The sequence below is a fragment of the Mesoplodon densirostris genome, chromosome 5 (genome assembly GCF_025265405.1).
Source record: "Mesoplodon densirostris isolate mMesDen1 chromosome 5, mMesDen1 primary haplotype, whole genome shotgun sequence".
NCBI lineage: Eukaryota > Metazoa > Chordata > Mammalia > Artiodactyla > Ziphiidae > Mesoplodon > Mesoplodon densirostris.
In genome coordinates, this window is record NC_082665.1 from 81,098,301 (window position 1) to 81,111,854 (window position 13,554).

The 13,554-nt window shown below is 41.4% G+C and overlaps 1 protein-coding gene and 1 pseudogene across 5 annotated transcripts in view; one reads left to right on the forward strand and one right to left on the reverse strand.

Moving 5' to 3' along the window:
* KCNAB1 (potassium voltage-gated channel subfamily A regulatory beta subunit 1) overlaps positions 1-13,554 on the forward strand; it is a 415,500-nt gene that overhangs the window by 324,163 nt on the left and 77,783 nt on the right. For all 5 annotated transcript variants that reach the window (XM_060099973.1, XM_060099977.1, XM_060099974.1 and 2 more), the window contains exon 3: positions 12,298-12,335. In XM_060099973.1, coding sequence (XP_059955956.1) covers positions 12,298-12,335 — 38 coding nt within the window. The remainder of the gene's footprint in view (positions 1-12,297; positions 12,336-13,554) is intronic.
* On the reverse strand, positions 6,455-7,774 carry LOC132491136 (G2/mitotic-specific cyclin-B1-like; annotated as a pseudogene).

A 13,554-nucleotide genomic window follows, 5' to 3' on the forward strand; every position in this document is an offset into this window, starting at 1 on the left:
CTAGGCTGTTATCACTCCTGTTATCTCAGGCCAGATGCTCATTAGCAGTACACTAGTAACCAAAAAACGAGAGACCAGACTGCAGCTTGGATCCAATAATAAGGGCCAGGCTCGGTAGAAAACAAATACAAACCAGATATAAGAAAGAATGCTTTTTCTGTACCATTTGAAAAAGATAGAGCCTTGAGCTATGTCCCACATGCCCAGACATAGGTCTACATCCAGTTCTTCTACAGTGGCCACAATGGGGTTGCTCAGAATGTTGTTTTGCTACTTAGCCACTCACTCTGCTGCCTCCCCAGCAGGAGGACAGCTCCATTCCATGCCCTTCAAGAGGGCACCAAAGGCAATAAGCCAATTCTTCACCTCTGTCACCTGTCTATACATCTCAATCCCATTTTCTGAGACTTTCTCTCAGGCCTGATTTCTAGGTATCTGCTTTCTGTTTGTTTTGTTTTGATCCTGCATCAATATGAACATTAAGGTAACTGTGCAACTCACCTATCTTCCTGAAAGAACAGCAATCTTTCCATACCATACTGTGATTAAGAGTGCGATATTGGTTAAATCCTGGCTCCAACTCCACCAATTACTAGTTACTTGGACTCTGGGCAAGTAACTTAACCTCTGAACATGGGAATGGTAAAGTAACAGCTGAGTAAAAGAATTAGAAAGGCAAGTCAGAGTGTAAAGAAAAGGAAGAGGTACTAAAATATCAGTATGTGAAGAGTCTAGAACTGTGGTCCTCCAGTTAGTCTTCGACAAAAAAGGCAAGAGTATACAATGGGGAAAAGAGAGTCTCTTCAGCAAGTGACATTGGGAAAGTTGGACAGCCACATGTACATCAATGAAGCTAGAACACACCCTCACACCATATACAAAAATAAATTCAAAATGGCTTAAAGACTTAAATATAAGACAATACACCATAAAACTCCTAGAACAGAACATAGGCAAAACATTCTCTGACATAAATCATACCAATGTTTTTAGATCAGTCTCCCAGGGCAATAGAAATAAAAGCAAAAATAAACAAATGGGACCTAATCAAACTTATAAGCCTTTGCACAACAAAGGAAACCATAAACAAAATGAAAAGACATTCTACGGACTGGGAGAAATATTTGCAAATGAAGTGACCAACAAGGGCTTAATTTCCAAAATATACAAACAGCTCCTACAATTCAATAACAACAACAACAACAAAACAAACAACCCAATCGAAAAATGGGCAGAAGAACTAAATAGACATTTCTCCAAAGAAGACATGCAGATGGACAATAGGCACATGAAAAGATGCTCATCATTGCTAATTATTAGAGAAATGCGAATCAAAACTACAACGAGGTACCACCTCCCACCAGTCAGAATGGCCATCATTAAAAAGTCTACAAATAATAAATGCTGGAGAGGGTGTGGAGAAAAGGGAACCCTCTTACACTGTTGATGAGAATGTAAATCGGTGCACCCACTATGGAAAACAGTATGGAGTTTCCTCAAAAAACTAAAAATAGAGTTGCCATATGATCTAGCAATCCCACTCCTGGGCATATACCCAGACAAAACTATAATTCAAAAAGATGCATGCACCCCTATGTTCATAGCAGCACTGTTGACAATAGCCAAGACATGGAAACAACCTAAATGTCCATCAACAGATGAATGGATAAAGAAAATGTGATATGGATAGAAAGATATATATAGATATAGATACATATATTTTGATATATATATATATATATACATACACACAATGGACTATTACTCAACCATTTAAAAGAACGACATAATGCCATTTGCAGCAACATGGATGGACCTAGAGATTATCTTACTAAGCAAAATAAGTCAGAAATAGAAAGACAAATACCATATGATATCACTTATATGTGGAATCTAAAATACGACAGAAATGAACATATCTACGAAACAGAAACAGACTCACAGACATAGAGAACAGACCTGTGGTTGCCAAGGAAGGGGCTTGTGGGAGGGAAGGATTAGGAGTTTGGGATTAGCAGATGCAAGCTACTATATATAGGATGGATAAACAAGATCCTACTACATAGCACAGGGAACTGTATTCAATATCCTGAGATAAACCATAATGGAAAAGAGTATGAAAAAATATATATGTGTATAACTGAGTCACTTTGCTGTACAGCAGAAAGTAACACAACAATGTAAATCAACTATACTTCAATAAAGTTAAAAAAAATAGAACTATGGTCCTCAACCCTGGCTGCAATTAGGATTATCTGAAGATCTTTTAAGAATTCTGATGCTGGGGGTCCTGTTTCCAGAGATTCTGATTTAACTGGTCTGATGAGGGACCAGGTCAGCAGAGTCATTGAAAGCTCCCCAGTATATTCAAATGTGCATCCAGGCTTGAAAACCTCTGATCCAATGTAGTGAATCAGGGAAACAACCAACATGTTCTCATGTTAGAGACATTTCTTACAGGGCTGGATGCCCGAGTTTTTTTGTTTTGTTTATTTTCCTTACATTTTTGGCTGCGTCGGGTCTTAGTTGTGGCACACAGTATCTTCGTTGAGGCCTGTGGGGTCTTTTGTCACAGCTCACAGGCTTCTCTCTAGTTGTGGCGCATGGGCTCCAGGGCGCATGGGCTCTGTAGTTTGCAGCACGCGGGCTCTCTTGTTGAGGTGCACAAGATCAATAGTTGTGGAGCACAGCCTTGGTTGCCCTGCAGCATGTGGGATCTCAGTTCCCCGACCAGGGATCGAACCCACATCCCTTGCATTGGAAGGTGGATTCTTTACCACTGGACTACCAGGGAAATCCCTGGACACCCAAATTTTTAAAGTGTTTATTTACTGATTCAGTGAATGATTATTAAACACCTACTATGTGCCAGGCTTCACTTCAGTGGCTAGAATTAAAGATTTAGATTAAACTTGGTCCCTCCCCTCAGGACAGATGCAGTCTGGTGAACAAGTCATATGTGAAAAAAAATTTAAGTAGTTACAATGCGATATGGTTGGTGTGGTAATAATGCTTTGTTCAAAGTGGTAGAATGGGATGAGTTCTTCACCCTTCAAAGCCCAGCCACAGAATCATGAAATCATAGAGATGAAGGAAGCTTAAGGTCCCTAATTTTCTGTGTGAGGAAACTTGAAATCAAGAGGTTGGGACTTTCCTAGGGTCATAGAGTTAATGGAACAGAGACCTACAGGAGAGGAAGTGTTAAGGAACTGGTCCAGCAGCACTGGACTCTGAGGCTGAAGTTCTGGGTCCTGAGGAATAAGTAGGATTTGGATGTAAGGACATGGGGAAGGGTTCCATTCTCAGAAGACTCAGCCCAGAGCTAAGAGGGGAAGTGCACACAGTGCACTTGGAATGTGCAAGGAATGCCCTGGCCCTGGTGTCAGGTAGTGGCCAACAGCTTAGCACTTCGTCCTCCAAGTCAACACTGATTTGGGCTTACACTCTGTTTCCTGCTTTCCATGAAATTTGGGGGGATGCTCTACACTCTGTTTCCTGCTTTCCATGAAATTTGGGGGGGATGCTCCCACCCCCAGTTCTACTTCTCTCTGGGAATAATTCTATTAAAATGAGATGGTGAACACATTAATTTTGTGCAGTGTGTAGTCTAAGTTCACTGAGATCTGGGGTTTGAATCTCCAGCCTTAAATTCTTCAGTGATGTAACAGATGAATAACTCTAAACACCAGTAGATTCTTGATCATTTGGTCAGCCTTGACTACATTAACCTGGAGTCAATGTGTGCTCTATTTACCAAACTTAAAAACTGTCAAATCCAGAGTGAAGTGTGTTGAATTGGCTCTCTACTCTCCCCTGGCTCTGACCTTGATGTTGTACTTGAAGTCTCACCTTCTCTCACACCCTACATCCTTTTAATCGGCAAATCTTATTGCCTCTCCTTCAAAATCTATCAGAAACTCAAGCACTTCTGACTGTCCTCACTACCACCACCTCAGACCAAACCACTGTCATGTCTCACCTGGATTTACCATGACAGCCTCCTCACTGGTGCTGATGCTTCAGCCTCAGCCTCAGAGGTGTGCCATCAACACCACAGCAGAGGTTCCTTTTCAAAGAGTGTCAGACTGTGTCACTTCTCTATTTAAAACTCCTCTCCAAGGTCCTTCTTATGATTGATATCACCCCATACAATCTGTTCCCCATTACCCCTCAGACCTCATCTTCTCTTCTCTGGCCACACTGGCTTCCTCATTGACCTTGAACATGCCAAGTAAGCCCCCTCCACATTGTTTTCCCCATTTTCCCCATTGAAACGTTCTTCCCCAAGGTAACAGCATGGCAAGCTCCTTTACTTTCTTTGGGTCTTTTCTCAAAAGCCACTTTCATTGTGAACCTTATCTGGCCACCCCATCTAAAATCTCAACCCCATCCCCTGACATTTTACCTACTGTAGCCCACCTTATAAACATGACTTTCTTTAACACTCATCAGTCAACTGCATTTTATATTTTATTTATTGATGAAATTAACATTTGTAAATAAACACTATGTATTTAACTTATTTTTCTTATTATTTATTATTTATTATTATTCTGTCTTTCCTTTTAAATCTCCATGAGGGGAGAAATAATTTTCTCACTGTTGTATCCTGATAATTTAAGTACAAGGCCTGGCACATGGTAGACTCAAATAAATACTTGTTTAATAAAAGAATGAAGAAAAGTTAACTGTGGCATAATAAATATTATAATTGCATTTTTATATTGCCTTCTTGATAGTTATAAAAATATAGTTATAAAAATAAAATAAACATAAACAAGTCAAACTACAGTATAGAAAAAGAAGTCACCAAATCTATAAACCTAAAATGATCCAAACCCTAATTGAGGGACATTCTATCAAGTACTTGATCAGTGCTCTTCAAAAGTGTCAGACAAGGAAAGACTGAGGAATGTCACAGATCAGAGGACACTAAGGAGACATGAACATGAAATTCAATGTTGGGTCCTGCCTAGGATCCTGGAACAGAAAAAAGGGAAAATGAAATTCAAAACAAAGTCTGTAGTTTAGTTACTAGTACTGTACTAGTGTCCATTTCCCGGTTTTGATAATTGCACTATGGTGATGTGAGATGTTAAAGGGCCAGGGAGGTAGCCTACCTGCACAAACATTATTACTTCTGAATATCTAAATATGTCTTCATACAGGCAAGGGGATCATTTAAATGATATGCATGTTTACTTACGCTTAGCAAATACCCTGTAAACCACCACCAAGGTAATTAAGTAACCAAGATAGGTATGTGTGTGTGTGTCAAGGTAGTTTTCATTTTCTTTTTATGTTTCACCAATCATTTTCTATGCCCTGGTAGGTGTATGCCAAGGGCCTCAAACAGAGGTTTTCAAAGCATATATTTCTTGGTACATGAAGGAGTTTCATCAGAAGACACAATAACAGTTCAAAGTTCTCTTTATACTCCCTCTGCTTTTAAAAGGTTAGAAATAACAACTGTCAGTTAAGTAAAATGATCTTCTAAATGACATCCCACTAATTTGAGATTTCACAGTGAAATAATCATATACCATCCTATGTCTCAAGCAGGTGTGTTCTCATTAGAGGGAGAAAAACAATCAAGGGAACTGCCACCAAAGGTTTTTGAGAATTGTATTAATTAATAAACCACTGTATATCTTGTGGAGGGGGGTAGTAGAGATAAAATCGTACAAGCAGAGTTCCCATGTCTGGAAAGCTGCCACTTGATCCCTCTCCATCCTGAGGGAATATGTCCCATTTTTAAGTGGCAACTCTTCCTCATGGGTGGCGGTGGACCCTGCCTACACTGTGCCCTCACCCCCAACCCCCAGGCCTTGCAGCCAGGGAGAAGGACCTTCCACCTGCCCTTCTCCGGGGCGGGGGGCACTGCTGCGTGGGTACCAGGGGATGGGGAGAAACACATCAATCTCATAGGGACTAGAACTGAAGACTATTGATGAGCATTTTTCATGTTTCTATAAATCAAAATAAACGTTTATTTGGTGGGAAACTATCCCAGTATTTTGTACATTAATGATAGTCAAAAAGCCAATTCAATTCAATTTAACCAGATAATTACCAACCATCTACTAAGGACTCACCTTCATTCTAGGGCTGTGGAGGTAAGAAGATAAATGAAATAAAATCCTAACCCTCAGATAGCTTACTCTCTAGTAAAGGATATAAAGTTTGTAAACAAGTAACTATAAAAGATATAAATAACAAATGTCTAAAGGGCCAAGGATGTAGCCTACCTAAACAAAGTAAGCTGAATGGAAGAATGACAAAATCCCCAGAAGGAACCAAACTCTTCATTTTTACTACATTATGGTGTAGGCGTATAACTTAATGTAAATATATATGGTAGCCATACTCTTTTTTTTTTAGTAAAAAGGACTACAACTTTATTAAAAGTAAATAAATGTAACATATAATGTGTACAGATGGCACATGGTGCCAATTTTATTTGCAGATTTTATAGTATTCCAAAGTTCGCAAGTTACACATTTGCCACAGCCTTGGCTAAATCTTGAACTAGTGCAGAATTCAGCTGTGCTAGAGTGCTGATCTTAGTATGCTTAGATGTGGCATACTTGTTCTTGATAGTCGTGTGCTTTGTAAGCCCACGATTCACCATGACTATATTCTTAGCCAGGTGTTGCATAACAACAAGAAGGGATTCTTCAGTGTATGACAGGTAATGCTGTAGAGTTGGTGTCCATTCACCATTATCAGGAATTTTCAGTGCTAAGCAAAAAGCTCCCACTGCAATCTGAGAAGGAGGAAATTACACCATATGGTAGTTCAACATAGTTAGTTCCATCAGATATTTGGCCAAAGTATGTAGCTCAACATCAACCTCTCCAATCTTAGATGCTCTCCGAAGGAAATGCAGGGGTAGAGGGTGACCCAGACTAAAATTTAAAGCTCTCAGAATCTCCATTTCCATCTGTCTGATTTGGTACTTAGTGTAAGTGTTGTCAGTCACAAAGGCAAAGTCACCAATTTCTGGAGGGTACATTTCCTCATATTTGCTTGCAATAAACATGGCAGTGACACCAACCAGCTGCAGCATCTTCTTGGGCACACAATTATCCTGCATGAACTGATCAATAATGGAAACAGTCATGTACATGGTCTCCTGGAGTAACTGAATTTCATTTGAACCTGCACTAGCCAGTCAATTAGAATGGCTCTCATGTTTCCAGTGACTTCATGACCCAGTAGGTATTTTGGTCTGACTGCTTGCTCTTCCTCAAGTTGTCTCAGATAAGCATAGATATCTTTTACATGTTCACTACAAAGGTTTGGATCCGCTCCATCTTCTGCATCCACGTCATTCACTGTAAGAATTACGTCAGAGAAAGCCTGACACACGTATTCTTCTGCAGGGGCACAGCCAGATGTTTCCATGGGGCTTGGAGAGGGAGTATCAACCAAAATAGGCTCAGGAGGAAGTTTTTGTTCTTTAACAGGCTAGGGTTCTGGCTCTGGCTCCAGCTGGGGCTCCAGCACAGGTACAGGAGTCTTTTCCAGAGGTTTTGGTAGTTTTTTAGCAGTAACTTTTCCAGCAGCTAAAGTTTTTGCTTCCTTTTTCAGGGGCAGTTTGGCCTGTGGCTCTTCACTGACTGTTACCGATGTCCCCAAGAGCTGTTCTTGGCCTCAGCCCGGGCTTAGAGGCTGCAACAGTGGCCACAGGCACGTACTTTGCGCCTGCCATACTGACCTTCAACTTACTTTCAGCATTAATGCTCATGTTCCTGGTGATCCAGAGAGCCATGGCTTCCTCTGCACCAGGCAGTAGGTCAGTGGGGAGAAGCATAGCATGGAAGCCCCCGACCATCCAGGGACCTTGAACCCACCACAGGCCAACAGCCATTCCTCCGCAGCACTGATACCCATATTCTATTTTATATTTAAACTTTTGATCTAAAACTGAAAAAGAAAAACATTTATTATTATTATTATCATTACCTTATAATTCATTACTGCTTTGACCTGACATCAGAAACCTAATGTCTTTTCTTCTGTACCAAAATGTCAGTCAGGCCCTGTGGTTTTCTCTGTGATGTATGGTATGCAGCCTTAAATATGTAAACTAGGGTTGGTAAGTAGTTTTTTCAGATTAATTTTGGAATAAAACTGCTCCTAAACATAAGCTCTTCCCAATGTGGATAGGAAGATTATTTCCTCCAAGATGGGTGTACAGTCCCAGCTTTCAATGTTGTCATAGTCTTCAATACCATTTTGTAGTACAGTTTGATAACTTCATAGCCCTGCATCTATACTATCAAAAATTAATTAAGAAAGGTAAGCTAAATAATACTAGTTTATTTTCCTAAAGCATGAAATCCAGTATTCAAAAGCCCCATTTCAGAGAATAAATTTCAGGCTACCATTTTCATATCTGGAAACTGACTGCAATGTTGGAAGATGAACCAAATTATTCTTTAACAAATGAATTTTCCAAAGACTTTGTTGTCAGTACTGAGAGAAGCAAATGGGACATTTGTACAAATACTTCTGAATGCCCCAATAGAAAAATATTCACAAGGTGTTGATGAGGTATGATGTCAGCAAGAAGCTTGGGACTTTGAGCCAATCTTTGCTGCTAAGTGGAAATGGGCCTATTTCCTTTGATGTCATGAACAGTTAAAAAAAAAATTCTCTCCAACATCACAGCACAAGTAAGCCAGCAAATTCATTAAGCAAACACTGACCTGATTTTGCTCCAAGATGTAGAAGAATAGCTGATTCAGGATATTAATTAGTGAATCCATGGCCTGTTTCGTTTTAGCCCAAGCAATTCCTGATGAATGAGGAAATTAATGGATTTATGCATAGTGCCCCTACAAAATACTGTCACCTCTGATCTGTCGCTTGATGGGTCCAAGGTCAGCCCTACCCTTTGTGAGAACCTGATCTGTAGTAACACAATTTGGAACAGTGCCTTCTATATCCAGTGGTCTGAGACCCTTCTCATCACAAAGTAATTTTGCCTTGCAGAGACTTCTTGTTCAAAAATTCTTTGACCCCTCCAAGATTCTCAAAACATCACAAATAAATATAGCTAACAGTGTGCTGTTATTTATATCTGTGTGCTCATTTGCTGCAATAGAAGATGCCACCAATAATTTAACTTATCCTGAAAGTTCTCAGCCGTATTTTTTTTAAATTAATTAATTTATTTATTTTTCGGCTGTGTTGGGTCTTTGTTTCTGTGCGAGGGCTTTCTCTAGTTGTGGCAAGCAGGGACCACTCTTCATCGCGGTGCGCGGGCCTCTCACTATCGCGGCCTCTCGTTGCAGAGCACAGGCTCCAGACGTGCAGGCTCAGTAGTTGTGGCTCACGGGCCTAGTTGCTCCGTGGCATGTGGGATCTTCCCAGACCAGGGCTCAAACCCGTGTCCCCTGCATTGGCAGGCAGATTCTCAACCACTGCGCCACCAGGGAAGCCCTCAGCTGTATTTTTAACATGCTGAGCAACAATGTTTCTGATTATACGAACATTTACAAGTTCTTGTTTATGCTCTGGACACAATTTCTGCTACATTCAAAAGAAACTCTTTTATAAAAGTGTTGTCTGTAAAAAGGTTTAGATGCCAAGGCAATTTTTTCACTTAATAGAGAACTGCATTTCACAGCAGATCATTTGTTTTATTCTCATTCAAAACAAATGCTGCGGGCCTCCCTGGTGGCACAGTGGTTGAGAGTCCGCCTGCCGATGCAGGGGATACGGGTTCGTGCCCCGGTCTGGGAGGATCCCATATGCCGCGGAGCGGCTGGGCCCGTGAGCCATGGCCGCTGGGCCTGCGCATCCGGAGCCTGTGCTCCGCAACGGGAGAGGCCACAACAGTGAGAGGCCCGCATACCGCAAAAAGAAAAAAAAAAAAAAAAAACCAAATGCTGCCATTTCTTCAGTCCATTAAGTTTCCCAACGCCCATCTTTTCTGTGTACCAGTCATGGCTTGTTTAATTATAGTGCCTTAAGTTGTAATTTTTCTGTTGTAAATATTTTTTGTTTGGATATTCTTCACATCCACCAAAAAAAAAAGTGCACCCCTATTTTTTCTTGAAATACTAAACTTTGTTTTTTAGGAGATGCACAAGTCCATTTTTCTCTAAATTTTACAATAAGAAAAATAGCAGTAAACACATGGTACTAAATAACGACTGCCAATTGATTTCAGTGTTGGAAATACAAAGGAAAGTGACCTTTGACTAAACAGGGAGGGTATAGCCCTTCCACAGAGGGCATTGCCCCTCAGATTTAGGGGATGTCTGCCGTGTGGGGACACTGATCCTCTGTTGTTAAGAGAAGCTAGAAATCAGACTTTTAAAAGAAATATCTCGGGCTTCCCTGGTGGCGCAGTGGTTGAGAGTCCGCCTGCCGCTGCACGGGACACGGGTTCGTGCCCCGGTCTGGGAAGATCCCACATGCCGCGGAGCGGCTGGGCCCGTGAGCCATGACCACTGAGCCTGCGCGTCCGGAGCCTGTGCTCCACAACGGGAGAGGCCACAGCAGTGAGAGGCCCGTGTACCGCAAAAAAAAAAAAAGTAAAAGAAATATCTCCTAAGATTAAGGAGATTAATCTCTTAAGTTATCAAAATGTTGATAACTTATTCCAAGTTTATTAAAATATCATGTGGGTCAACATTGTTCTTGCCAGGCAAAACAAGTCTGCAAGCTGAGTGCAATCTGTAGGCCACCCATTAACAACCTCTGGGGATGTAGAGTGTAACAGTAAAATAACCTATATTCTACCTCTGTTTAGTCCCTGAGAACTAAGAAGAAAACAGGTACAGTTACATCAACATGCTTCTATGGAATATGAATCCAAGTGCCATAATTAATTTGGAAGCTTACTGATGAGGCAGCAAAATTCAGTGGAAAGGAAGCCCAGCATGTGCAGGAATCCCGAGTGTATCACTTATTAGGTTGGTTGATGTTAGAGTCCTCATCTGGAAATTGGGATAATAAAATTGCCTTGTAAGTTTGTCAAAATTATTAGAGATGAAAGTATACACGTTTCTCAGTGTAATGTTGGCATTTGGAAGATGTTCCATAAACAGTAGCTATCCTGTTATTACACACCACAAAACGTAAGTTTCCAACCATATTTCTTCGTTGCCCCCACAAACACGAACGGTGTCCAGCCACCTCCTGCCACCCCTCCCTCTTCACATCATGTTTCACTCCTTGGGGCAGGAGCCCACGCCATGGCTCATCAGCCCACTCAAGTTTTCTACTTGCCTTGCCCATGCTCTTACCTGTACCTGGAATGCCTGTCCCTCCCCTCTTCATTCAGCTCCTTCCTTTGCAACTCAACCAAAGTGTCACCTATTCTGGGAAGTCTTTCTTGAGGGCCACCTCCAGTCTGAATAGAGCACTCCCTCCCTTCCTGCCTTGTGTTTGCGTCCGTCATAGCATTTGTCGATAGTATTGTCAACTGTGAGCTCCTGAGACAGAGGAGCTGAGGCAGTCACCTCACTGTCCTGAGCACCTGGGTGCAGTGTCTTCGCCTGGCATGTAATTATGGCTCAAAAAAAAAAAAAAAGATCAAGGAGAGAATTATGAATACGAATGAGGTGACTATAGACTGGAGTGGAAACAGCCCACTCTGTGTCTGCTTCCCTCTTGTTTTACAAATGCAAATCTTTGGCTACTGGTTATGCCTCTCCTCCTTGCCTTCCCAAACCTCACACTGGCTACTGCCTCTACCCCACCCCAAAACCAATGACAATTTCCATTCTGGAGTAGCAGGTCATAAGAGAGAAGATGCTTAAGTGTCATCTCCTGGGGCTTGGAAGTGGGGACTGGAAGGACCCCTGAGAGGGTTCCTTTTGAAAGGGAATAGAGAACACAAAATAGAGTCCCTCACTGGAGGCAAAGAAAGGGAGAAATGTGACCCAAGGTCTTACCTTCATTTTCAGAACTGATAACTTCTTAGCTAACCTGGAGCAAGAATGGGTGTGCACCGAAGTGGGCTTGGGGCTTTTTGCACAGCAGCATACATGGTCCTACCATGAAAAAGAATTTAGTAGACAGGGCTGCCATTAGCATATACTGGGCCTTTGAATGAAGAAAAGGCATCCGGAGGGATGCAGAGGAATACAGATCCCTGTTGGGGAACTTAGTGACAGGAGGAGGATGGGCAGGACTTCAGCCCCCAAGTGCCCCTCATCCAAGTACCTTCATGAACAACCTACTGAAGTAGCCCTGATGTAAGAAAAAGTGTTTCCCTTAATGTGCAATATTAGAAAAATGATTATGAATCACATGCAAATATTTATTCTTTTCCAGGAACATGGGTGACGTTTGGAGGTCAAATTTCAGATGAGGTGAGTTACTTTTGGCTTCCATTATGCTGATTGGAGAAAATGCAGAGCAAACTATTTTACAGTACAGTTTCTGGGATTTTGGCATTTTACAAGGATAATAGTTCAATCACAGGAAATGGCTAAGACTGACTTAAAGATTATTTTCCATTTTATCTTGCTTCTTGTATTTTTCACATTTAGACTATTAATAACCCTTGAAGCTGTCAATCTATTGTAAGTGCAGTGCAGCCTCAGTAATTAGAGAACAAACCAGTTTGGAATTAATATTTAGTAACTTAATGAAAATTTTATTGCTGGTGTGTGTGTTTTGTGTGTTTTAGCTTCACCTAGAGTGACCAACAAGTCCCAGTTTGCATCGTTTCCATTTTAATATCTCTCAGTCTTGGAAAAACTGGGACAGTTGGTCACCCTGGCTTGGGCAAGTTAATGCAACCTCTCTGTTCCTCATTTTCTCATATGCAAAGTGGGATGATAATGTTGACCTTGAAGATCTGTTGAAAAGATTAACCATGTAGGGTAGCAAACACACAATAAATGGGACCTATAATAATTGTATTTACTACAAAACTCCTTTAAACCTTCATTTACACATTCAGAGCAGTGCTTACCAAAGTAATATTCTTGCCATTGCCTTTAACGATTACCTTCATGGCTTAAGTGAGCTATGCAGGCATTGAGTACCAACAACTTCCCTGAGGAAACCCCCTCAGGTCCCTCCAAGCCTTTCTTGCCTTCCTCCATACCACTGAGGAGTCAGGGATAGTGTATTTGAGTGGATACACTCAGTGGGATCCAGCTCACTCTGCATTAACAATAGATTCATTAACATTTCCCTTTACCAACAATTGCCACATCTGTAAAACACAGATGATGGCCCCTAAGATTAATGAAGGGCTCAGCCTGGTGCCTGGCCCAGGACAAGCCCTTTATAAGGGTAGTTCTTACTATCATTCCTAAGGAGATGCTTGGGGAGATAAAGGGTCTTTTCCACAACTCGAAATGTCACCATGTTATTTAATAGATCCATAGGGAGGAGTCTTATCTGCATATTTTTATCTGTCTGAATTTCTGTTCCCAGTATTGGGCATAGGTCACCACAGAGAGCTTGTTGCAGAGGGGAGTCCTTGGGAAGCAGACCTCTGGTGGAAATTAGCATGCAGAACAGTTATCAGGAAGTCGGGCCATGATGCAGTCTCAGCAATGACCTCAGCTGACCCCA